This window comes from Arvicola amphibius, chromosome 15, assembly GCF_903992535.2.
Source record: "Arvicola amphibius chromosome 15, mArvAmp1.2, whole genome shotgun sequence".
Classification (NCBI taxonomy): Eukaryota; Metazoa; Chordata; class Mammalia; order Rodentia; family Cricetidae; genus Arvicola; species Arvicola amphibius.
Genome location: NC_052061.1, coordinates 45,989,780 through 46,015,540, shown reverse-complemented (window position 1 = coordinate 46,015,540; position 25,761 = coordinate 45,989,780). Strand labels below are relative to the sequence as shown.

The following is a 25,761-nucleotide window of genomic DNA, read 5'->3' as shown; positions in this document are numbered from 1 at the left end:
TTTTTATGTATATGAGTGTTTTGCATGCATGCATGTGTGTGTGTGTGTGTGTGTGTGTGTGTGTACCATGTGCCTTCAAAGGTCAGAAGGCAGTGTCAAACTTCCTGGAACTGGAGTACAGACGGTTTGTGAGCTGTCATATGAGTGCTGGGACCAAACCTAGGTCTTCTGCAAAAGCAGCCAGTGCTATTAACACTAAGCCATCTCTCCAGCCAGCTCCAAGGTTAATTATATTTTAATCTCATGTGCGTGTGTGTGTGTGTGTGTGTTGTGTGTGTGCGCGTGCAAGCGTGCTCAAGCTTTTGTTATTCAGCTAGGCTGGATATTTAAGGTCACAGTCACAAACAACCCAGCCATGAGTGTGCACAGTTTATTTCCTGTTTTTCACATCCTGTCTGCGTTGTCTGGAGGAAAGCACACTATCTCTGTAGGCAGTGTTGGCTTTATCAATCACGCTGACGTTTCTTGACTCTCAGTCAACAGGAAAGGTCAGCTAGATCCCAGGGTGAGGGGTTTCTTTCCTTTCCCATGTCCCTTGATGTCCCTGTCTTTCTATTCTGTCTCAGTTCTATTCGAGTCCACTTCAGTGAACCGATGAGTTCACTGGGGTTACCGACAAGTGCATGTGTGATGGGTTACTTATAGGGGTACGGGTAACTGAGGCAGCACCTACACTGAAAAGTTCACCCTAGCATGGGAAACCACGGTGGAAGGCTGCCTCTCTGGAGCCCCCGACACAGCCTGCAAGGCTCCAGAAAGTCTCCTCTGGCCAGCAACAGTGTACTTACTGACTATATGATCGGAGGGGGGGGAGGGGAGGTTCCTAGGTCTTGTGAGTTTCCTGAATCTTCCTTTCCCTCTAAGAGCAAATGTTCCCCCACTGAGGAGATAGCTACACAGGGCAGGCTGAGCAGGAGTTGATGAAAGGTGGGTGCCATCTTGAATATACAGGTGTACAAGATAAAACCATAAAGGAGGGTGGAGAAACCAGCTAGTCAGTTAAGAGCACTGACTGCCCTTCCAGAAGATCCGGGTTTGATTTCCTAGCACCCATAAGGCAATTCAAACGGTTAACACCAGTTCTGGGGTTTCTAATGCCCTCTTCTGGCCTCCTCAAGCACTGAATGCATGCGGTGCACAGGTATAAATGGAGGCAAAATACCCATAGACATAAAAATAAAGTTAAATTTTAAAAAGATATAACCATGAAAAGTTAAACGAAACTATGCATTTTTTTTTTTTCGAGATGGCATTACTATGTAGTCTAGGTCTCAAACTCGGGATCCTCCTGCCCCAGAGTTACTAGTGCTGGAAAGTAAACGTGCGCCTAGCCTTAAACGCTGTACTTTTGAGGAAGTTAATTTATTACTTCCAAAAGTCTGGCTCGAATAACAATTTCTGGACGCGGGGACGGGAAACTCCGCGAAGATGGGCTAGATCCCCGCGCTTTCATTATAGCCTTTTCCAATCTTACAGCACATCCCTCCAGTTTAACTACCAAACACTTCTCTGCCCTGAACAAACTGTGCAACAAATGATGCCAAGTCTGTCAGGGGACCCAAGAGGACGTTTCTAGTTCTGCAAATCTCAGGGCCATCATCAGGAAGGGGTTGCAACGATGCTCCAGCAACCAGAGCGTGGAGCTGTGCAGGCCCGAACCCAGGCGCACCGTCCCCAGTCCAGGACACTTCCACGGGCACCCAAACGCCCTCTGGATCAGCGGCTTACACTCCCGTGTGTCCGTCCTCCATCTCTGTAGTTCTCCATCCTCCACCTGGCACAGGTGACTCAAAGACTCAAAGAGGATCTGAGTCTCCACTTACTAGATCTATGGTGCCACGGGAAGCGTTTCCACGTGAAGTCGCACGAATCGCGACGCAGCGTGGCCCTCGCGGCGGCCCGTAGGCGCCGGCTTTTCTCTTCCGGGACCCCTTTCTCGGAGAACTTGGCTCAGCAGTCTTGCCGCAAGTGCTGTCTCTTCTCCAAGAACAGCTAGGTTTTTGGAAGCTCGGTAGCGGAAGAAACCGCCAGTGTCCTCACGAACCTTCTCCCGGAAGCCCCGGGCGTCGCGGCCGGAAGTACGCAGAGCTACGCCTTGACCTCGCCGTGTCCAGTTCCGGGGTCGTTCCGCTCCGCTGTCCAGGCCGTGGCGTTGGGCTCCCGCTTCAGCTGGGCTGCTGCCTCCGGTACACTGGCCCGGCCGGACCGAGCCGAGCGGAACCGAGCGGATCCGGGTCCACCCGGCCCGGCCATGAGCGCGGTCGCATGATGCGTCGCCGCCCGCGCCGCTGCAGCCGCCGGCCGCGAGGAGCCGCAGCACTGGGCGACCCCGCCCGGGCCTCGGGTGAGTGCAGTGCGTACGGCGGTGGGAACCGCGACCCCAGGCTGTGTTCCCCGCGACTTCCTCGCCGCGGTCCCTTTGGGGGGGTCTCCTGCCTTCTCTGCCGATCCCGCAGAATCGGACCCCGTTTGCACCCGCAGCCTTTCGCCTGACCTTGGGCGCGACACCCTGCTCCGGAGCCCAGTGTTCTCTTTGGCTAATGTCAGGGTTGTCATAAAGTGCTGTCACCCGTCAGTGAGCTGTGAAGTTTTTGTAGGCATACTTCATCGCACGTCTGTCTTCTCCAATCCTATCCCTCCCCCCTTTAACGGGGCTCTTATTCTTTCTTGGTCCCCCCCCCCACCGCCCCCAGCCCCTGTCCATGGTGTTAAGAGGGTAGTTACCCGGGAAGGACATCTTGGACAAGCAGGCTAGCTTTCAGGGTAATAAGGTTCAACTCTTCTGCGCTGTCATCACTTCTAGAACTAAGTCCCCTCTAGCTATTAAATAGGCGCATTTTATTAGCTCGTGAACAACCAGTTTATTGTAGCAATTAAACTGGAGTAATGAAAGTCGCAGCTGAGTCCTCTGTAGCGGCTTTCACAGTTGTGTGTGGCGCAGCCCAAACCCAAGCTCCAGTCTCCTTCGCAGTCCCCTTGTTGACTGCTTTTGTGCTTATTTTACCGGCTCGGACAGTGGGTCATCTCCATCCCTTCCTACATCTTTCCCAGCTGCCTGCCAGGACAATGATATTTCCAATGTTGTTTACAACTCACTTACCTAAAGTTATGCTTTTAAGAGATAACTTATTAAACTCGCACTTGCCGCAGAATTGGTTGGTATGAAAGGCTCTTGGGGTATTTTACAAAATGGGCTAATGGGAGTGTGAACAAAATTTCATTTTTTGAACGCTGCACAAGACAGACAGGCTGGAGGTGTGGAACTTGGATTGTGTACTTTATAGTTACTGGTAGGGCACAATGGCTTCCGAATTGAGAGTAGGAGAAGACAACAGTGAGTGAAGAGGAAATTTCCCTCGGAATTTGTTCGCAACCGTTGACTCAAGTGTCAAATTAGAACTCTCCAGCTGGACATAGTGGGTGTTCACCTTTAGTCTCAGCACTTGAGAGGCAGAGGCAGGAGGATCTCTGTGAGTCTGAGGCCAGTCTGGTGTACAAGCAAGTTCTAGGACAGCCACGGCTACACAGAGAAACCCTCTCTCGAAAAAACAAAAATAAAAACTCAAATTAGAACTCTGTAGCCCTGCTAATTGACCTGCCTTAAGCCAAGCCCTTTTCAAGAATGGAAAAGTAGGCATGTGTAGCCCCCAGCATCCAAGACTTAGAGGCAGAGATGAGAGGATCAAAAGTTTGGACCTACCTCAAGCAAAACAAAGCACAACGGGAAAATACTAGTGTTACGGGAACAGCCTTTGGTCCAAAAATCTATGTGAAGCTTTAAGAGTGATTTTGACTAGTCAAAAGCATGGATGGGATTTTATATTCTTAACGAAATTATTACTTGCTCGCTTGAACTTCAGTGATGCAAAACAACATGATAACAATAATAACCCGAGGGAATGAGACTAGAAGTTAGTCCCTAATAAAGTAACATCCGTGGTACAGTGGATGTGGTTTTGCTGTCCCCTCCAGAACACCTAGCTTAAGTCACTAATGGTTTTCTTTTGTTTGTTTGTTTGTTTGTTTGTTTGTTTTTCCCGAGACAGACTGTCCTGGCGCTTGCTCAGTAGACCAGGCTGGCCTCTATCTCACAGAGCTCTGCCTGCCTCTGCCTCCTGAGCACTGGAATTAAAGGTGTGCGCCACTACTGCCTGGCATGTGATAATTTTCTAAAGGTAGCTTTTGAGGGACATTTCTTAAAAGTAACATTTTGATCATAAAAGTGACGTTTTAAAAACAATTTATTTTTATTTATGTGCGTGCATGTGTGCGTGCGTGCGTGTGTGTGTGTGTGTGTGTGTGTGTGTGTGTATCTGCCCCATGTCTGCATGCAGGTGCCTGCCAAGGCCAGAAGAGAGCATCAGATACCATGGAGCTGGAGTTACAGGCAGTTGTGAGTGACTAATGGTGGGTGCTGGGAACTGAACTCAAGTCTGGAAGAGTAGCGTGTTCTCTTACCACTGAGCCATATCTCCAGCCTGTATACACTTTCTAAAGAGCACAAGAGCAGAACTCAGAAAATCAAAACTCATCTCCAGGGCAGGGTGAACACTGACACCTTACCGTGGGACACTCCAGCTTTAACAGATGAGGAGAGTTTAAGTCCACTGTGAATATTGCTCCCCACACTGCATGTTGGGGTACTTGGTCATGGTTCATAGGAAGGATTCAGCTCGCTGAGGGAGATAATGGTCAGTTGGCTTATTATAGGAAAAGGCTGCAAATTAAAGTTAGCCAAGAGAAAAGAATGGAACCCAGGGACGTCTCAAATATCAGCATCTACCCTCCTCTATGGGTCCCCAGCTCCCTGACATTGCTGGATGACATTGCGTATGGAGTGTTGCTAACCCAGGCCTCCTCTGATGAGGGGTATGATTGGTTAATGGAGCAGCAGGCAGGCTTTCTTCCAGGTGGATGGACCCTGTGACACCCAGAGCCTCACAGGACATCACATTGTTAGGTTTTTGTTTTAACTCTTCCTACTTGAAAATGTAGCTCTTTGCTTTATAACTGACTAATGACTGCCCTTCTAAATCATGGAGGAGGCAAAGGTCAGTGGGAGAGCTGTCAATTCCAGCTCCCTTCTATCTAAAAAAGTCTCTGGAGTAGGGTGTGGTAGTGTGGCTGTTGTCCTGGCTCCAGAGCCTGAGACAGGATTGCCTGGGCCCAGGAGTTTGAGCTAGCCTGAGCAACACAGTAGGTTTTGGTCTGGCTTCTTGGTTCCCTGTGCCCCATTTTTTCTGCTGTCTGCAAAGACTTGTCTTGCTGCTCCGAGCCCTGCTTACTGCTGAACTCCATTCCTGTAAGCGTGTCATAGAATTCTGCTGCTTCTTGAATGACATCCAGACTGTGTACAGTGTCTTATTGACACAGCACCTGGTCATTTAAAATACTGTATTCAATCATGGCTTGAAGATGGCGAATGAAAATCCGTGAATGAACACTCATGCTAGGCAGAGAGAATGAACGTGAATTTTAATTGGAAGAAGGAGCAGAAGCCCAGAGGAGTACCTTGTGGGAGAAGTGGAAGGACTGAGCCTTGACAGGTCTGGAGGAGAGTTCAGTAAAGCAGCCGTGGAGGAATAAGGACCAGATGGATTTGGGGAATGGAACTGAGATTTTGAGTTATAATTCTTGAGATCTTGCTCTGGGCTCCTTGTCATCTCTGGGGAAAGAATTCAGATGAGACATATTATAGTGCCATTATGGAGGGAAATGCAGCGTGACAATGACCAGAGAGCTGGTCATGCCGCCCCACATAGGCAGGCTTCATGCTATGCTCCTGAAGTCTCTGGAACAGATGGCTTTCCTGAGAGGTGCCTTCCTGTGCAGGTGACTGACAGGCCAGTGGATTAATCCTTAAGAGACAGGCAAGGTTCATCTTTGATCTTTACCAGGAAGCTAGGTAGAAATCCTAGGATCTTTCTGGCAGTTCAGAAAGTCCTGTCTCCACCCAGGGCCAGTGATAACAACTCAGATCCCATTCTACCAGATCCAAGTCCTGCAGCTTCAGCTCCTGGTATTCCAAGTTGCTGATTGTGAAGGGTGGGTCTGTCCTCAATGGCCTTTGAACCTCCTAACTAGCCAACTAAGGCAGAGATGCCCAGAGGCTTGAGTTCCATAGGATGAGGACTACCTTCAAGTACATCATGGTGGGGTAGTGACAGACATGGACCATAGCCATAAGTAGTCATGTCCTCTGGCATATAGGAGAACAATTCATTATGCATGCAAGTTGAAAGCCTCTGAGGAAATCTTGGCTGTTTGAAGAAGCCAGGCTCGATGCTTAGAGCGCAGCAGGGAGGGACCACCAGATAGAGAAGTGTCAGTCTCCCTGGAGACAAACTTTCAAAGTGTCATTGAGATGTTTTGAATTTTCAGATTTCTGCTGTTCCTTAGAGTGCTCGTTCTCAACCCTGGGCTCTGGAGGAAGTGTGTGCCAGCAGAGGAACATGGTGGAGGCAGATAGCCCCGTCCTCACATTCACAGGGCGTATTCGAATCACCCGTCTCTAAGACTTGGCTCCTCATTTAGCAGCAGCGCTCTGTGTTCAGTGAGCTGCATCAACACTGTCTGCCTCGAGCACCCTCCCTGCCCCACTTTTTCTCCCAGCCTCAAGCATCTTCCCTGTCCCCATCCCCCACCCACCCAACAACATGCAATGTGCACCCTGCTTTTCCCTTTCACTCACCCAGTGTTGGGCAGTATAGAGATTATGCTCAAGAGCCACCCTGGTGAGGATGTGGGAAACAAGCAGCAAGGGAGAAGCCAGCCAGAGGGGATGTGTGTGGACTCTGGGTGACTGTGACTGCAGCCTGTGGAGAGGCCTGTGCACGGGAGAGCACAGAACCAACCTGGTCCGGTCCGCGAAGGGTTGCACTGAATGCAAGTGGGCAGGCTGGTCAGGTAAATAGAGGCTCTGAGTCTGCAAGGGGACTGGTTGGAAGTGAGCTGAGTGCACAGTGCCAGGATCTAGGTGGGCAGGGGAGGTGGAGATGTGGTCAGGTTGGAGGAGGTTCTGGGGGTCAAGACCCCAGCACTTGCTCATGGCTTAGATGTGGGGACTGGAGGAAGAGGCCAGTGAGGGTGAGCTCTTAGCATTTGACCTTGGTGGCTAGATGGTGTACTGAAATGGAAAGGGGTGAGCTTCTAACAGTGGGGGTTCTGTTCCCCCCCCCCCTCCTGCAGGAGAATGTGCTAGTAGTCAGTTGATTAGACAATGATGGCACCAGTATGGGTATTTTCTAGATCCAGTTCCTCTTTCCAACTCCGTGGGCCTGTGATTCCCCAAGACATCACCTCAGAGAGCATGGAAGTAAAGAATTCAGGACCTTTACACCTTTAATCCCAGCACTCCGAAGGCAGAGGCAGGCAGATCTTTGTGAATTAGAGGACAGCCTGGTCTACAAAGCAAGTTCCAAGACAGTAAGGGCTGTTACACAGAGAAACCCTGCCTTTAAAAACCAAAACATAAAGAAAATAAATAAAAGTTAAAAGAAGAAGTCAGGCCCTGTCCTGGGTGCTCCCCGGTTGGAGACCTGTGGCCAGATGTGGCTGCCGAGGGGAAAGCCCAGGGGTGCCTTCCATCCTCCTACTGCTCCCTGCCTCCGTGTCTGTGCTCTCCACTTGCAACCTTTGTGACCTGCAGTGTTCCCAGGGGTGTCTTAGCGTGACTAAGTATTTCTAAAAGACACTTCTAGAAAGGTTAAGTAAGGCTACTTACTGCTTGCAGTAAACAGACCTTGCCAATGTGTTGATACTTGGCTTTTGTTGGGTCTGTCTGTATTTTCTTCAAGGTTAGTAGTTTTTTAGACTTAGTGATTGGAGGAGAAGATAATGGATTCATGTGCATGAATGACGTGAGAGGCCAGTTCTCCACTCAGGCCTGTGCACCAGAGTGAACTGTGCTTAGAAGCACTTTTCATAGCCTCTGTGCCAGGTCACACAGGCTGCTCATTTGCTGCGCTGAGGGTTGGCTCCCTTTGAAGTCGTCCCCACTCTGACTTAGGTACCCTTCTCATCTGGCTGGTGACTTGCCCAGGACACTTGTCAAAGATGTAGGTGTACTTGGCCACGTGGAGGAGTCTATTGTCCTAATGGGTAATGCTTAGGTTTCCTACTGCCATCCAGTCTTAAGGAGTCCTGTGTTTTCCCTCACTCCCAATCTGCTGCTGGGTCTCCTCAGGACCTGGTCACCTTCAGGTTCTCACTACCTGTGTCTCAGACATCTGCCTCTCCATCCTGGACTCTGGACTTGCAATTCCAGGCCAAATCTTGCCTTCAACACCTACTTTTATGTACCATCTCTTTTGCTGGGCTGCCATCCTATTAGACCATGAGCCCTGGCAGGGTCTTTGGACAGAGAGGCCAGCCTTCTGCAGTGCTTTTGGCACACAAGATTCTGGGGACCGTGGGTACATAGCTGCATTTTTCTTTCTTTTCCAGGCTCCACAGCTGTCCCCAAACCTCGCTGCACTTCTGGCCCCCCAGCCTGCCTCTCTGGAGGTGAGCTGCTTTAGAGTCCCTGCTCACCCTACATCTTTACAGCCAGCCTATGAAACTGGAAACTTGTAATATAGACTGGGATTGGTTTTGAGCTTGTAGTGATCCTTTGTCTCTGATCCTGGGTGTTGGGATTAAGGCATGAACTACCTCCTCCAAGTGTACATTTTAACAAGTTCCCTCCATCCTAGTGTGAGAGCAGACAGTCACTACCCTCCTTCAGCCCCCACAGCCACTGATCTGTGTAGCTATCTAGTCTTCTGCTGTGTTCAGTTTACGGCAGCTGTGCAGGGCGGAGCCCTTTTACTCTCTCTTGCTGTGTGCGTCTCTGGGAGTGCAGTGTCCAAGCTGCGGCGTGTGGACAGAGTCAGCCTTTCACTCGCCTTTTGGAGCATGCCTTCAGCAGTGTGAGGAACACCGCTGTGCGCACTCCCACAGGAGTCTGTGGGAGTGCTGCCTTGGGCCACTTGGGTGTTCTGGATGTGAGTTCCCCAGGCCAAGGCTAGCCGTCCATCCTCTAGCAGTTGGCTTTCTCCTCTTCCTCCCTGCACACATGGGCCCCCATCCCTCAGAATCAGAACTGCACTACTCCGGTGGCCATAAGACAAGTCTAAAGCAAGGACAAAAGAAAGGAGCCCCTGATATGAGCCTTATCTCACACTCAATCCAGTGGCTTAATCGGCTTACTTGGCATCTGCTCTTGCATCCCCATAGTGTCCACTGTGGGCGAAATGCGGCATGGTCATAGCAAGGTGCCATTGGTGCAGGGAAGCATTATGTAAGACAGGGAGATCAAAAGTGTCCTCCATGTGACTGCCAGTGTGAAAAGAGGGGGACACTGGAGAGACTAAGAATCAAGGCTTCCTCATCTCCCTCCAGTTTCAGATGCGTCTCTCTTAACTCAGTTAAAATGTTAACTTTTTGCCTGCCTAGCATGTCTGAGGCCCTGCTGGAGTCCTCCTCTGGGAAAGAGTTGTAACTTTCTTAGCACTGAGTGACCCGGGCTCCTAGCACTTTGCTGAAAATGACAGGAAGAGGTCCCTGGTGACCCGTGTGCCTTGTCTGTGGTGGCTGACTGCACCAGCCCTCCTGGTTCCCCTCCCTGCCAAGCCTCCTCCTTGGACTGGCCATGTTCCCAGTGCCCCAGGGTCTGTGGTGAGCTTACCTGTCCCCACCTAGCTGCATACTACTGGGCTGAGGCCTCTCATTCTAAACCAGAGCAGTGGTCAGCAGCTGGGTAGCTTTGGGGGCTTGCCTTGCAGACACCCCAGATTTAGTGAGCCCCAGTCTCATCCCCACCAGCCTGCAGTTTCCATGTTCCAGAGGATTATGAACCCTACCTGTCTTCACTGCACTGCCATCCTTCCTGTGACTGCCCAATAGTCCCCTCAGGCCCTAATCTTCCTGGCTTCTGCCCGTCTTAGCTTGTATGAAAGGAGACAATAGCTTCCTGGGTGACAGTCCTCCCCTGCCATCCTCGTCCTGCCTTGATGCCAAGTGCTTTTTGCTTGCTACCTCCTTAAGACACCTGTCCTCTTACCTGAGTTCTGGTGTCTGAGCAAGGCACTCAAAGGACTGCTTAGTGGGTCCCAGCCCTGTCCCCCATCACAGCTCCCTCTCATGTGATGTGCCCTTCCCACCTTGCTTCTCTCTGTGTTTTCCATATCTGCTTGTCCAGGGTTGCCGTGTGGCCAGTCATCTTTCTTGCTCCTCACCCTGGTTCCCAGCCAGAAGGAACTGTCGCTGTCTGCTCTCTTTTTGGAAGCTTTCAACACATTGTTTGGGAGGCTCAGCCCCACCTTGCAAGTATGGGAACCCTGTGGATGAAGCTCTGGTCTTGAGTTGGTTTTTGTTGTTGTTGTTGTTGTTTTTAAGTGCCTGGCTCTTGGGTGCCCAACCCCAGGTGATGAGGTGTCTCTGTCTGCTGAAGAAGTCTGCTTTCTGTGTCTGTATGTGGGGCACTGGTGGCATGTGACCATGACAGCCAGAAACTTTCCCAGCCATCAACTCAGTGTGAGATCAGGGTCCCAGGCAGGCACTCAGGGCATAACAGTGTTAGATGCCACATCCCTGATTCTTAGAGAAATCAAACATGGACAGATACTAATTCTTGAGTTCCTTCTGCTTATATCCACATGACCACAGAGCCTGAAGCCACAGATTAGAGTAAATGGAAGGTAGCCTTGGCTCACAAATGCACTGATCAGGATGTGGTGTCTACTGAAGCTTTTTCCTCAAGCTCTGCCCCAGTTCCTGGGCTGGCATTTTACCCCTGCTTCTTTTCTCATGGAAGCCTCACAGATGCATAGGGACATAGGGAAACATGTTTTTAAAGTATATCCTTCATCTGTTTAAAACAACTTAGTGAATTTTTTTTTTTTTTTTTTTGGTTTTTCGAGACAGAGTTTCTCTGTGGCTTTTGGAACCTATCCTGGAGCTAGCTCTTGTAGACCAGGCTGGCCTCGAACTCACAGAGATCCGTCTGCCTCTGCCTCCCGAGTGCTGGGATTAAAGGCGTGCGCCACCACCGCCCGGCAATTTAGTGAATTGTTAAAGCATAGTCTCACAACATAGCCCAGGCTGACCTCAGACTTGAGGCAGTCCTAAGTGCTGGGGTTACAGCCTTGTGCCTCCACAGTGGGCTACTTAGTGAATCTTGCTCTGGTAAATCCATGTACCCATGTCCCTTGCTTCAGCTAGAAGGTAACCAGCCTCTCGACTGGAACCTGCTCCAGTTTCCTCGGAAGCCGGCCGGTTTGTCTGGTCTTCAGTCCCACAGGAGAGTCCCTCTGTCCGTGTTCTTTCACTCGCTGGGAGTTCGTGAGACTTGTCGGTGTTGTTGTGCATTCATTGTTTTCTCTCTATATGAATATGCCTCGCCCCGCCTGTCTCCTGCGACTCCATCTGCAGGTGGCCCTCACTCAGGTCTAGCACCTTCTCCTGGCTGCACTGCAGGGCCTGGAGCTATAATTGCTCCCTCCTAGTCACACTCTCGCCCATCCTGTGACTCCTCTGCCAAGAGAACAGGTACTGCTGGACATAAAGATGAGCCAGCTGTGGCCTGCCTGTCCCTGGAGCGTGTCTGTCTTTCCCTCCCTTCTTCCCTCCCTTTCTTTTTCCCTTCCTCCCTCCTTTCTTTCTCCTGAGTCTCACAGTGTAGACCCAGCTGGCTTCAGACTCATAAAGATTTGCCTGCCTCTGCCTCCCCAAGTGCTAGGATCAGAAACACGTGCCACCATACCTGGCTCCTGGAGCTTTCTTGAAGGATTTAGGCATCTGGATTTGTATCTAACATGAGGAGGGTAAAAGAGACTAAAGTAAGTTATTGTTGGCTGTAGTGTGTGCCCTAGTCTTAACTGCTGGGTCCTGTGGCTTAAAGGCTTGAGCCCATGAGTTGGAGGCCAGCCTGGACAACTTATACCTTATCTCAAAAACATAAATAATAAAATCAATAATTTTGTTTCCATGGTTAATTTGCTAATGATTAGAAGTCAGAAGCCCAGTGATTTCATGATTTTGGACAGTCCCAAGTGCAGAGCCTCAGTGCGGCTGTAGGCTGTGTGTGTGACATCTAGGGTTCACAGACTGTGCTGTGCCCTGCTCTGTCATAAAGCAAGTAACCTGTCATTGAGTTTATTGTTTTGCAGGCCACATCACACAGGACAGCATGCGCCTTACAGTACTGAAAAAAAGGCACAAGTGTTCCCATGATGCTTAGAAGCAATTTGTAAGGTGAGTCTGCGGCTGGTGTGTGTGTGACAGGTCTCACTCTAGCTAAGACTGACTTCAGACTTACCATCCTCTTGTCACAGCCTCCTGAGTGCTGGGATTATGAGCACAAGCCATCAGTCCAGTTCGTTATGACTCTTGACTTAGAGTACAGTGTCCCTCCCTAGCTGATGCAGCTATGGATTGATTGTGGGACAGGTAAGGATGTGCCTGTGGTCAAGCCCAGAGGCAGCTGCAGGCTGAGGCCTTCCTTTCGACCTATCTGCCTTTTGACCTGAACCACAAGACGAGGAAGAGCCACCAGCGTGGCTGTCCCCAGGGCTAATGGAGATCTGTGATATTAATGGTAGTGTTCAGGAGTCAGTGTTTTACTCACAGCAGGGACAGAGAGCTTTACTCTTTGTGGGGAATAGGCTCAGGGGCAGATAAAGCCCATTAGCTTGGTGGAGATGGAAGATGGTGCTTTTCCTGTCACTTCACTGACACCAGTGTTGTCAGGGTTCTTCCAAGAATCTGAGTGTGGCACCAGCAGACTGTAGTGTTTGTTGTTGGGGCATGGCTCTTGGTGGGCCATGTGGCCCTGCATCCCATTTCTTGGTGCTAGCCTTGCTCTGTGTCTGGAGCGGTTTCCTCATTTCCCATGGCACTGCTTCAGTGGACACGGCAACTTGGGTGGGGCACACTCACAGACAGCTGCAGTCCTGCTGTGTTCAGTGACCGCCTTCTTTCAGATTTGTCCAGGCATGGCAGCACATGCTTGCCATTCCAGCATTTGGTGGGTAGAGGCTGGAGGGTCAGGAGTTCCAGGACAACCTGGGCTGCATGAAGCCTTGTATCAGAGAAGGGGAGGGGAGGGGAAATGAAGTGATGCCTGGATCTTGGGCTATTTTCCTTCTTTGGTGCCCATGGATTTTGCAGGTGTGCAACTCATGTTATACACCGCCAGCCTGATGTACACACCTAAGAATATTCTACCACAGCCCTCTGGGGGTGTCATTCTTATGTGGATAGCCCTGCCACCTGTACCCCAGGAAGAGCAGAGCACTCAATGCCCTGGCGGCTCTTATGGGACCTAAGCCAATACGCACAACAGTGCTGGTACCACTCAGTAGTGGCTGTGCCCCTGTGTGACTTGCAGCACCCTGCCGTCCAGGGAGATCTCAGACTGTAAACATGGAATTCTGACCCAAGAACCTCTTGTCTCTCTGTGTTAGCCAGGCTGTACCTCACAGAGCATGCCTTGCAGAGGAAACCAGAAAACAAAGGGATCCTGGCCTGTAGAATCCTTCAGCTGGAGGCCTTGATGTTCCTGGCCCAGTTATAGTTTGTTTACAGAATTGGAAATTAGCTGGATATGGTGGTACACTGCCTTCAATCCCAGAACTTGGAGGCAGAGGCAGGCTTATCTCTGTGGGACTGAAGCAAGTCAAGTCTCTGTAGCCAGTTCCAGGCCAGCCAGGGATATACAGTGAAATCATGTCTTAAAAAGAAAAGCGGCAGGGGTGGGGTAGAGAGACAGTGGCACTCACAGGAGAGTGTTGGATCTGTGAGAGGCCTTTCCCGTCACATCTTCCTTCAAGCAGACAGCTCTAGCTATGTGCCGGTGTCTCTGTCTCTGCATGCTGATGTCGGGCAGGTAGCAGGAGAGGTAGGTGGGTGGAAGCTGGCTGGTGGACATACTGAGAGCTCAGATGAGGCAGAACCACTCAGCTTCTTGTTGGTCTCTCTGAACCAGGCTCAGTCGGTGGTTCCTGAGGCTCTGAGACCCTAGGTACAGGGTCCAGGAAGGAGGAGCTATGCAGGGCGTTTATAGGTAAGAGAAGCAAGGTCCTGTGTGACTTATAGGAGCCTGCCCAGGAAAGCTGCATGTGGGCCTGAGGAGGGCAGCTCTGGCCCATGTAGATGTCCCCATGAAGCTCTTTTGCTCTCATTCTTCTCTGGCTTTGGAAATAATGGGGTCTCTTCTTGCCCTGGTCTGTGCTGCGTATCGAAGTTCTGTACTCTGCAAATGGGAACACCCATTGGCAAGTGTGTTCCACTTATAATTAAGAAAAAATGTATGTCCAGACTTGAAAAGCCATGCTGCTGGTTGGTGGAGCCTTAAGAGCACCATCCCCCTTTCCCCACTTCAGTGCTGCTCTGGAAGGGGCAGGTTCACCTTGGTGCCCACCAGCATTTCCCTTCCATGTACCAAGGCCAGGACACAGTCAGACTCTCCCTCCTCTCACTGTGCTTGTCACGAGTGTTTCCACCCTTAGCAAACATGATAAGAGGAGGACTGGCGGGCAGGGCAGGCACCACAGGCAGAGCAGTTCCTGCTAAGAGTCCAATTCTTTAGCTGCTCTGACCTATCTGCTCTTGGCAGTCGGAGGCCACGGGAAGTATGGGGAAAGTCTGGAAAGAAAGAATGGAGTCATAAACAGAAGGGATCTTAGGAAGGTTAAAATCATATGCTAGAAGCAGCATGTGGTTGAGGAACCGAGAGGCAAGAACAGGAGCTATCCACAAAAGCCGCCGCACACCTTCCGCTGTAACCTGGGGAGGAGGACGCTGAAGCGGTGGAGGGAAGTGCAAGCTCAGTCTGGTGAGCCTCTAGGAAGGGGAGGATAGGAACATCCTTTGCCTATGCTGCTTTCCCTATGCCTTGGTGACATCTGTGTTGAGGAGGTGAAAGCCCTATCTAGAGCACAGACAGGTCAGGTCATTGTGGACAGTGGTGTCCAATGGGCTCCTCTATGCTGTGCTGGATGCTGTGATTCTTTACATCTGGTGCCTTTCGTTATCTTTGTGGTGGTGACAGTTTGTGTGCACAGACAAACCCCACACTGAGACCCCTCGGGTCTCACACAGCAGGACATGAGGTGAAAAAGGCAGAGATTGAGCCCTCAGCTAGTTTGGTACGTGGGTTCTTTTCTGCTCAGCATATTCGAGCTGACTTTGCACATGTTGCTCATCGTGTTTAAGTGTGTAAGTGTGTGCATGTTTTTACCCAGGAGCCTCACCAGCTTTCACCCCCTCTACAGGGTGTGTCAGGGAATCATGCAGCCATCAGGACACAGGCTCCGGGACATCGAGCATCATCCTCTCCTGACCGACAATGACAATTATGATTCTGCGTCCTCCTCATCCTCCGAGGCTGACATGGCAGACAGGGTGTGGTTCATCCGTGATGGCTGTGGCATGGTCTGTGCTGTTATGACATGGCTTCTCGTCGTCTATGCAGACTTTGTGGTGACTTTCGTCATGCTGCTGCCTTCCAAAGACTTCTGGTACTCTGTGGTGAATGGCGTCATCTTCAACTGCTTGGCGGTGCTCGCACTGTCGTCCCACCTAAGGACCATGCTCACTGACCCGGTGAGTACACAGCATCTCAGGCTTGGCGCATCCGAGGATTCTGTCTTGATGTTGTCAAGGAGCAACTCACAGCATTGACACAGATATGTAGCAAACATGAAGAGTGTGTTGGGCTCATCTCTAGAGCAGATTCCTGTTGGCTCCCGAGTGGAGGCAGTCCTGTACTTCAGCTCCTCGGTTCCTGATGCCATGAAGGCTCAGTTCAGAGCTTCCAGGGCAAGGACAGCTGCCTCTCAGAACTTTTACACACCCTTTTTGTGGTCACCCCAGAGCCAGGGGAGATGGCTGGGACTTCCTTCTGGCAAGGGCAATCGGAAGGCATGTGGGAGCAGTCCCCACAGGCAGCCACCGCACTGCAGGTGTATGAGCCATGCGTGTTCCTTCCAATAGAGTTCTCAGCTTCTTTCCAGCACTAACTGTGACCCTGGCACAGGGACCCTTGCATGTAGAGTGACTTGTGCTTGTGTCTGCAGTTTCCACCCAGGAAGGTGACAGGAGAGGAGTGCTGGCTGTGCAGCTCCTTGTAAACTAGGGGTCTCAACGTGGGGGTCGGGATATGTCAGGTATCCTGATTGATTACAATTCATAACAATAGCAAAATTACAGTTATGAAATGAAAGGAAGTATTAAGGTCAGGGGTCACCACAACATGAGGGACATTAGGTTCGCAGCATTAGGAAGATTGAGACCCACTGAGCTTACATTGCCGTCTAAGGTGGAGGCAAGGTTGCCTCCCTGCCATGTTGAGATCCACAGCATACCCTTTGCTTTCTCTCCTGTCTGAATCACAGTGGCCTTGGCTAGCCTATCCATGGAAACAGAGCTGTGTTGTAGGCTGCCGTGGCCTGCTGTGCTTGTGGGCCTCTGGCCATACTAGCTCACTTCCTTAAAATCAGTATACCCGGGGCTTCAGAAGACTTCGTTTTCTTAAAACAGGGTCCTACTATACAGCCCAGGCTGGGTTCAAACTCAGCCATCCTCCTCTATCTCCCTCCTCAGTGCTGGAATTATGGGCATGTTTTACTGATTTTTTTTTTGTAGGGGAGGGAGCCGGAATGGTTAAGAGAAGGTAGCCCTGCGAGGCCCTAGCTGGCCTGGAACTCACTATGTCAATTAGATTGGCCTCAGATCAGACTAGTGGCAGCCCTCCGCCTCTGCCTCTCGAGGGCTAGGATTGTGGGTGTGAGCCTTGCTTCATTGTTCTGCCGCCTTTTCACCCAACCTGAATTCAATCTGTGTGCACAGGGCGCTGTCCCCAAGGGCAATGCCACAAAGGAGTACATGGAGAGCTTGCAGCTGAAGCCTGGCGAGGTGATCTACAAGTGCCCCAAGTGCTGCTGCATCAAGCCGGAGCGTGCCCACCACTGCAGGTATAGCCTGTGCTCTCAGCAGAGCCCAGCCCGGGTCCAGCACCCAGGCAGCACCTGGAGTCCTGTGGGAGTTTGCAGACGGTTCAGGCTTCAGGTCCCTTCCCTGCTGCAGGAGACGAGCACACAACAGCCAGAGGATGACATGGTGTCCTCGTGTTTCCTGGCCTGGTTGCCATGGCTGGCACATAAATTTTGTAGCTAGAGAAACAGGCCTCTGTATGGTTGCTGCCCTTCATGCGTGGCAGACTAGATGCAGGCTCCTGTAGACATACTGTCTGACAACAGTCCAGCCCGCAGACGTGCATTTGAGCATCAGCCTTTCTTGGGCTCCGTCTGCTGGCCTTTTCTGCAGTCTGTCATTTGTCCTGCTGTGCCAGGACTTGGTTTTAGACAGGCTGCAGTTCCTTGGGGGTGCTGATATCTGGTGTGGAGGATGAACTTGGGATACTTCTCTATTCCTGGAAATCTGTGGGACTTCCCTGCCTGTCTTTGGACTGAGTCCCTGTGTGTGCACAAAGGTGGAGTGTAATCTCCCATTTGAATGTCTTCTTCTAATGAGTTGGGATTTTCCAGGGGGAAGAAATAAAGATGAGCAGGGCCATCAGTGGTCTGCAGTGAGAAAAGCAACACAAGAGGGCTTTGTCCCTGTTGACTGTGGAGAAAGTATGGGAAGGTGTATCTCTTCCCAGCTAGGCCAGGGAGCAAACAATGTGCCATGGCAGAGAGTAGTGGCCTTGGGCTGGGGGGACTGGCTGAGTGTGAGTTCCTTTCTGGGGTGGTCACCTCACAGTTCTGCATGTGCATTTAAAATGGGTGAACTTCCATGGCAGGGAACTTCCTCCTCCAGTCCATTGGAGATGATTTGGGAATGTTTTGGAAGCTGTTAGATTGGCATGTGCACTGGGGACATACAAAGAAACTGCATCTGAGTGGCATAGTTACAGAGACCAGGGAGCCAACTATTGCTGTCACAGTGCTCACAGGATGCAGTCAGTGATGTGAGCTGTTTCAAAAGCTCAACCATCGGCAAAGTCAGGCATGTGGGACAGTGTAGGAAAAGGCACAACCCACGCTTGTAATCCTAGCTAAAGCAGGGGAATAGTCATGAGTGCGAGGCCAGCCAGTTTGCAACTTGTCACAGGTGTCCCTAGCTTCTCCCTCCTTGGAGTCTGTCTGATGTCAGCTGGTTTTCCCAGCACACAAGGCACTGAGCAGTGTACTCTCCTTTGCAGCATTTGCAAAAGGTGCATCCGGAAGATGGACCACCACTGCCCATGGGTGAACAACTGCGTGGGAGAAAAGAACCAGAGATTCTTCGTGCTCTTCACTGTGAGTACAGATGTTTTATGGATATGGGATTGGACTGGATGTTTTGAAATTTAACCTGCTAGGGATGGGGGAGGGGTATTTAGCCTGGCTCACCACCTCCCCAGAGCTGATGACTGTGTTGGGCCCATGCAGAGCACAGTCCAGGGGTTACTGTGTGCTACTTTTACAACACTTGCTGGCTGTGGATTTGTCTGTCCCTCTCAGTTGCCATTGTCATACACTGGGCCTTCACACATAGAACTCATTTTCCCTTGCTTATTTTGTCATGCACCTGTTGGGCTTGATCCACTGTGGTCTTGGATCAGCTTCTAACAACTATAATTCACTCTTCCATGCCACCTTTCCCCCATCAGGGGTGGGGTGTGTGTTTGCGAGAGAGAGAGAGAGAGAGAGAGAGAGAGAGAGAGAGAGAGAGAGAGAGAGAGAGAGAGAGAGAGAGAGCGCTAGCCTCTGCTTATAGGATGACCAATTGTTAAAACAGCTAACCTGTCTCCCTCCTAGATGTACATAGCTCTGTCTTCAGTCCACGCTCTGATTCTCTGTGGGCTTCAGTTTATCTCCTGCGTCCGAGGACAGTGGACAGGTAACTGAGTCTCTGGGGTCATTCCTGAAAGCACTGTAGTGGCAGGGACAAGGGGTTCTCAAGGGAAAGTCAGGCTCCTAGATGGGAGGGAAAGCCTTAGTCATAGTTACCTGAGTTTTGTTTGTTGTAGTTAGTTCTGTTTGTTTGATTTGGTTTCTTTGAAATAGGGTCTAACTTTGTGTCCCAGGTTGGCCTTGAACTCAGAGATGATTCTTTTACCTCAGCTTTGTGGGTGTTGGGATTGCAGGTATAAGCCATTATACCTGGAAAACAGGCTGACATTTAAGATCAGAATGTGTTAGTTTCACCCCTGCCATCCTGCTTATTTGCTGACCCCTCATTATTGAATTCCTCCTCATGGCATGACAAGTTTCTGATAAATCATCTTAGCTACTTGTGGACTTTTGAGACTAGACGAGGGCAGGATTGCCACTGTCACTGTAACGTCAGCCCTGTGTTTGCTTTCCGGCTAGCTTAGTTGGTCACTGTTCACGGCTGGCTAGGGGTGGCCTGATGGGGTTTCCAGACAGCTGTAGTTCAGACTGGCAGCTGAAGAAGGGCACAAGGGGCTACACTCCTGTGACAGTGTGCCTCCAGTGTAGAAACTCCCAGGTGGACACACAGTGTAAACACAAGAGCGTCCTTTTGGGCCAGACTCGTACCTCAAGGAAACCAATAAGTTCAAGGCCAGCCAGGCAACTTAGTAAGACCTTATCTCATAGAGAGCTGGGGGTGTAACTCAGAGCTAGAATGCTTACGTGGTGTTTGTAAAGCTCTGAGTACAATCCCCAGTGCAGTAAGAGCTTCAGGGAGGGCGGACTGAGATTGCTGGCTGGAGAGGGTGGGCAGGCTGTGTGCCAGCTTCTTGGGGAGCTCAAGTGGGTCTTGTCCAGCGGTAGCACATTCCTTCCAGGAAACCTGCTGCAGGTGCCAGGGGTGCATGAGTGTAGGGCTCCCTGTGGTGTAGGGTGCTTGTGGCGTGCTGACCACCTCTCTCTTATCCCCAGAGTGCAGCGACTTCTCACCTCCCATAACTGTAATCCTGTTGGTCTTCCTGTGTCTTGAGGGCCTCCTGTTCTTCACGTTCACTGCGGTCATGTTTGGCACCCAGATCCACTCGATATGCAATGATGAAACTGTGAGTCTTGTTCTGTGTCTGTGGGGGGTGGGCTCTGATTTGGGGTCTCAGACAGCCTTGGACCCCACAGAACCCCACGGCCTGTGTGTGGTGCTTCCTCCATTAGCGCAGTGTTGTTTCTGGGCCTTGGCTTGATTTAGTCAGTAAAGCCAAGGAGACTCTGGGTCTCAGGAACTCAGCTGCCCTCCTGCCCTTGCAGGCCTGGAGTAGGTGCTGCCTAAATATGTGATTGAGTAGGAATTCTAGCAAAGTATCGGACTCATGCAGAGGGCCACTGCTCCTGTCAAGAGCCGCCACCAGGCTGACTTTGAGACTGGTCCATGCAGATCGTTGCAGCCTGATTGTGCGTGAGACTGGGAGGAGCACTGGACAGTGCCCAGCTCCACACAGGCTTTGGAGGTCTGGCATTATGTGTAGCCATGTATAGCTGTGTGCAGCAGCGGGGGCTCCTCACTGCTACTGTGGCTTCTCCTTCTGCTTCCAGGAGATCGAGAGGCTGAAGAGCGAGAAGCCTACGTGGGAGCGAAGGCTGCGGTGGGAAGGGATGAAGTCTGTCTTCGGGGGTCCCCCCTCCCTCCTCTGGATGAACCCCTTTGTTGGCTTCCGATTCAGGCGACTGCAAATGAGGGCTAGGAAAGGGGGCCCTGAGTTCTCTGTATGAGCCTTCAGGGCAGGAATGTCTGCAGACAGTTGATGCTCACCAGCCTGCAAGCACAGCAACCTTGTGGGCAGATGGAGCTGGCCAGCTGACGGGGCCATGAGCAGCTTCATGGACTTAGGGCCACAGGCACTTGTCAGTTTTTGTGTGTACTGCCAGGAGAAGCATGCAGCCCCAGGAGGCCATTCTGTCACCATCCTGACGCTTGGGATGTCATGTGGGCCGTGAGCATCCATCCCATAGGCAGAGCTGCTTCATGATCATGAAGAAAGCCAGCACAGCAGCTGCTGGGAGTCCTGCTGGCCCATACCCAGCACACTCCTTACCAGAAGGGTTTCCACAGAGACTTTGTGACTTGGAGGGCTCCGACACCTAGCACTGAACAGTGAAGATGGCTTCCAGAACACTCCCTGCTGTCCAGGAATAGGCATCCTTTGACCCTCCCAGCAAGTCTGTATGTGCTCATCTGTGTGTGTCTGTGTGTGTGTGTGTGCGCGTGCGCATGTGTCAGAATCAGCAGTGTTGTTCAGGCACGTGTGTGGTAGACAAGCTGTCTTTCAGACTCCAGTGTTTCAGGGAAGTGGGACGCACTGCTGGCCCTTGCTGGCCTTCTATGAATGTATCATACAGTGTCCAGATCCAAAGAACAGGCATGCCTGCGCTTGGGCCCGGCCTCCTGCTTTCATTTCATTGAAAGTTTAGTGTTTGAGGGTGTGGAGCTGAGGTTTTGTTGTTCCAGCCAAACTAACAGCATGCAACAGTCCCTCAACAAGGAAGGTGGTGGGTGCCCTGTGCTGAGGCCCAGCACTGTCGGGGAGGGGCCATGGGGATCTCAGCATGAGAGAAGCAAGTTGCCTTGGCCCCCTTTGGGCAGGTGCTGCAGGGGGAGACAGCCTGGTGCCCGAGCGTCAGAGCAGTGACATGATGACTTTCTTTCTCTACCCATGGCACTGCAGTCAGAGTGGACCCTTGGTGCGGGCTTAGAATTACGTCAGTACACACACAGCTCCCCTCAGGGGACTTGCCTTAAACTTCTCGGTTGTTCCTTTGCTGCTGAGTGAGAGCGGTCTGACAGAGGCTGGGGACTGCCTGTGAATCCGCTCCCATGCAGAGACACCAGTGTTTCCCTGTTGGGACCAGCTGCCTTTCTGTCCCTGTGACACCGTGGCTAGTTTTGGTGTCAGTCGCTTTTGCCCTGCCCTCATCTGGGCTCCTATGCTACTGAGGTGAACCCCAGGGGCCTGCAAGCCTAGCCCTAATGCAGTGAGCAAACTGTGGGGCCCGAGTCACTGCAGAGGGACAGCATGGCCTCGGGTTGTCTCTGCATTCATTTGCACATGTGTCTGGTCATGCAGGCTCTGGTGGTGTCACCCTCCAGTGTGGAGTCTGTGGCGGTGAACCCAAGCTGAGTATACTTGACTTTTCAATTCCTCAGTGTGATTTTATATGAAATAAAGTAACCCGTCCACAGTTCTCACCCTCCTGCAGCCCTCTTCTTCCTGGGTGGCCGGCCTTGCTCTTCTCCAGAACCTACTGTTGTGTGCCTGGGACGGGATGTGGGCATCTGGGCACAGCTCCCAGAGTCACCTGTGCAGCTGTTGCCTGGCTAGGGTTTTACTCTGAGACCCCTTGACTTTATCCTAAATAGCCTTGGGAATTTTTTTAATGTATTTTAAAATAAAAAGTAAATTTGAGCATAGAAGCTAGTCCCTGTAACCTCAGCCTTTCAGTTTGCTCCTAGAGTTTTCCAGTGCTAGATGATGGCCACCAGGGGGCGCCGGGAGACAGCAAATGCTGCTAAGGCCTCTCAAGGCAAAACACCAATGCACATGAAATAAAAATATAATAACCAAACAAACCTAGGCCTGTCGAGACACTAAAAGAGGAGGTTATACATCCTAGTGAAGCTGATGGTGGGAGTGGGCATATCAGCTGAGCCTTAAGTGTGAGGCAGGAAGGGCTTTTAGGGCCAGATGAGGGAGGACCCCCGCTAGGCTGTGTGATGGTTCTGGGACAGGAACAGGTGAGTAGCAGTCTACCCATTAGTATGGGGAATCTGGGCCAGTTGGGACCACAGAACCCTGGAAAAGAGCTGGGAAATTCTCCCAGCCCAGAGGTGCTGGGGGATTCACCTTATTGGTCACCAGGCCCAAGGGCAGGTGGAGGCAGCAGGGAGCAGCAGGGATGCGCTCCCCTCAGGGCCCTACCTGGGGGAGACCAGACCTCTGAGGCACAGAGACAAGCGCTCACTGGATGGCCTTGGAGGCTGGTTCTAGCTGGCCCACAGGCAGCCCCACTAGGCTTCCTGGTGGGACTTTGGCCCTCACCCCAGCAAGACCACAGCTGGAACTGCCCTGAGCCCCAGGGACAAAACTTCCCCTGTTCCCAGTCTGTGTTTCCTATGGCCAGGCCCTGCTACCCTCACTTTCCCCTCTCCCCTTCTCCCCAGCAGGCAGGGAGTTTCTGCTGAGGGTGAGGACTGGGAGGGTTTCTCTCTCTCTTCTTCCTCCCTGAGCAGCACACCTACCTGGAGAGTCTCCTGCTCCCAGCTATCAGCCACCCACATCTCAGTGTGAATGAGCTCATTGCTTTTTTTTTTTTTAAGCCTTCCCCAACTTTCCTCTCCCTGGGTCAATGGCACTGGCAGCCCAGGCAGCCAGGCGTGAGAAAGGCCGCCCTGACCTCCTGAGCTGAGATCTGTGCTTTGGGAACAGCATTTGGTCAGAAACAATGGCTCTGGGAGCTCCCGGGTGCAAGGCTGAGGCCTTCTGAGCTCTCTGCCGCCAGAAATGAGCCAACCTGGTTGCCTATCTGCTGCTCCCTGGCTGTGTGACTTAGGCCGAGCCCCTTGGCTCCTCTGTGCCAAAACGTATTCCTTTGTAAGATGAAGGACACAGGCAAACCCCTCCCTTGGCAGCTGTTGGGGATCAGAAACGAGGAAGTGCACAGCTAAGGGGGACCCCTGGCACACAGCAGACCTCAAGAAACAGCAGCCAGTGATGATGACTGAGGGTCGCTCTCCAACCCATGGCTAAGGTGGAGAGCATAGGCCCCCGCCTCATCAGCCCAGCTTGTTCTTTGTGAACCCAACTTTCCTGGGTAACATGGTGTCCTCACTTAAGACGGCCCTGCCAGGGGTTTGTGGGTTTTTAAAAAGTAAATAAAAATTTAACCAACTAAACAAAAACCAAGTCCATTTACAACACACGCCAGCAGGGCTAACGTTTATGGTCTCCCAAGAGCATCTCACCCTGGCAGAGGCCCTGCTGGTCTAAAACCACAGCCCTATTCTGCTGCTCCTCCGGGGCTGAGGTACTTTTCCATTTCCACCTTCCTCCTGTCCCCACACAGACAAGGGACAGCCCCCACGTGACCCTGTCGTCTCTGAGGCTGCACACTGGTGGCTGAGACCCTAATCTGCCACCAAAATGTTGATAAAATACCGCCCCTCCGTCACTGAGATCTGCAAATGAAGGGCCTTCACACAACTCCTAGACCCCATAGCCTTCCTGTCCTGGCGCAAGATCCCTGGACGGGATCTCCCAGAGTCCACATGGTGCAAGAGCGTCATTTTCAAGTGACACCTAGGGGGTGGGGGCTGGAGAGATGGCTCAACAGTTAAGAGCACTAGCTGCTCTTCCAGAGGACCCAGGTTCAATTCCCAGCACCCGCATGGAGGCTTGCTTCAGGTCTAGGGGATCTATTGCCCTCTTCTGGTCTCTGCAGGCACCAGGCATGCACAGGACACAGACATGCATGCCAGCAAAACCCCAAGCATGTAAAAATCATAATAAAATAGCCAGTCGGTGGTGGCATACACATTTAATTCCAGCACTCGGGAGACAGAGGCAGGTGGATCTATGTAAGTTTGATGCCGACCTGGTTTACAGAGCTAGTTCTAGAATAGCCAGGGATGTTACACAGAGAAACCCTGTCTCAGAATACCAAACCAAAATAAATAAAAAATAAATAAAATGACAGGCGGTGGTGGTATTGCAAGGGGGGCTGCTTATTCATCCTGGCCACCCAGAACCAAAATAATCACACAGAAACTGTATTAATTAAATCACTGCTTGGCCCCTTAGCTCTAGCTTCTTATTGGCTAACTCTTACATATAAATTTAACCCATCTCCATTAATCTGTGTATCATCACGTGGCTGTGGCTTACCAGGTAAAGTTTTCAGCATCTATCTCTTGTGGCTCCATGACTTCTCTCTGACTCTGCCCTTCTTTCTCCCAGCATTCAGCCTAGTTTTCCCTGCCTACCTAAGTTCTGCCTTGCTATAGGTCCAAAGCAGTTTCTTTCTTTATTAATGGTAATCACAGCACACAGAGGGGACTCCCACATCAGTGGTGGCAGAGCACACCTTTAATTCCAGCACTCAGGAGGCAGAGGCAGGTGGATCTCTGAGTTCGAGATTGAGTGGATCTCTGGTCTAAGGATTGAGTTCCAGGACAGCCAGGGCTACACAGAGAAACCCTGTCCCAAAACGCCAAAATAAAATAAGAAGAAAAAAGATAACACATGACTTCTGTCCAGTTTCAAAACATCGTCGTCGCCTGGAGAAGACACTCAGTTACACAGTCCCTACCCACAGAATCCCTGCTATGGGCTCCTGTGCCACAAGCTTGGTCCTCGATGCAGCTTTCAGAATGAGCTCTGGGGAAGCCCCTTCTCAGTACGCTCACCCCTTGGGGCTCATAATCTGATCACATTAACTTTAACCAATCTTAGCTGGAAGAAGTGAGTCACTGGGAGGTGTGCCCCAAAAGGCATACCTTGTCCCCAGCCTTTCCCCTGTGTCCTGAGCTGCCTTGAGGGGCGATGCTTAGCTCCCTCACAAACTCCAACCATGCCGCCACTGGGGGCCAACCCTCTGAAACAAGAGTCCAAATAAACTGTATTTATTTATTTGAGGCAGGGTCTCACCAGGTATCCTTAGATGTCCTGGAACTCACAGTATAGACCGAACTGGCCTCAAACTCAGATCCACGTACAGCCTCCTAAGACTAGAATTAAAGGCGACCATCACTCCTGGTCAAATAAGCTTTTTTCCCTTTGGACTATTTTCCTCAGCCATTCTGTCACGGGGACAA

At 51.3% G+C, this 25,761-nt stretch overlaps 2 protein-coding genes across 3 annotated transcripts in view; one reads left to right on the top strand and one right to left on the bottom strand.

Moving 5' to 3' along the window:
- The window catches only part of Kiaa0513 (KIAA0513 ortholog), a 61,305-nt gene extending 59,207 nt beyond the window's left edge, over positions 1 to 2,098 (bottom strand). Inside the window, exon 1 of the mRNA XM_038312638.2 lies at positions 1,824 to 2,098. The gene's annotated coding sequence lies outside the window, so the exon portion shown is untranslated. The remainder of the gene's footprint in view (positions 1 to 1,823) is intronic.
- On the top strand, positions 1,960 to 22,136 carry Zdhhc7 (zinc finger DHHC-type palmitoyltransferase 7). Of its 2 annotated transcripts, XM_038312639.2 has the most exons (9): positions 1,960 to 2,344; positions 12,150 to 12,234; positions 13,967 to 14,044; positions 15,255 to 15,585; positions 16,831 to 16,955; positions 18,188 to 18,284; positions 18,786 to 18,867; positions 19,875 to 20,005; positions 20,490 to 22,136. In XM_038312639.2, the coding sequence occupies exons 3-9, from the start codon at positions 14,028 to 14,030 to the stop codon at positions 20,664 to 20,666; spliced, it is 960 nt and encodes a 319-aa protein (XP_038168567.1). In that variant the 5' UTR covers positions 1,960 to 2,344; positions 12,150 to 12,234; positions 13,967 to 14,027; the 3' UTR covers positions 20,667 to 22,136. The 2 variants fall into 2 exon arrangements, with proteins under 2 accessions (XP_038168567.1, XP_038168568.1); XM_038312640.2 differs by lacking the exon at positions 13,967 to 14,044 and having other exon boundaries at positions 1,961 to 2,344.
- Positions 22,137 to 25,761: the final 3,625 nt, after the last annotated feature.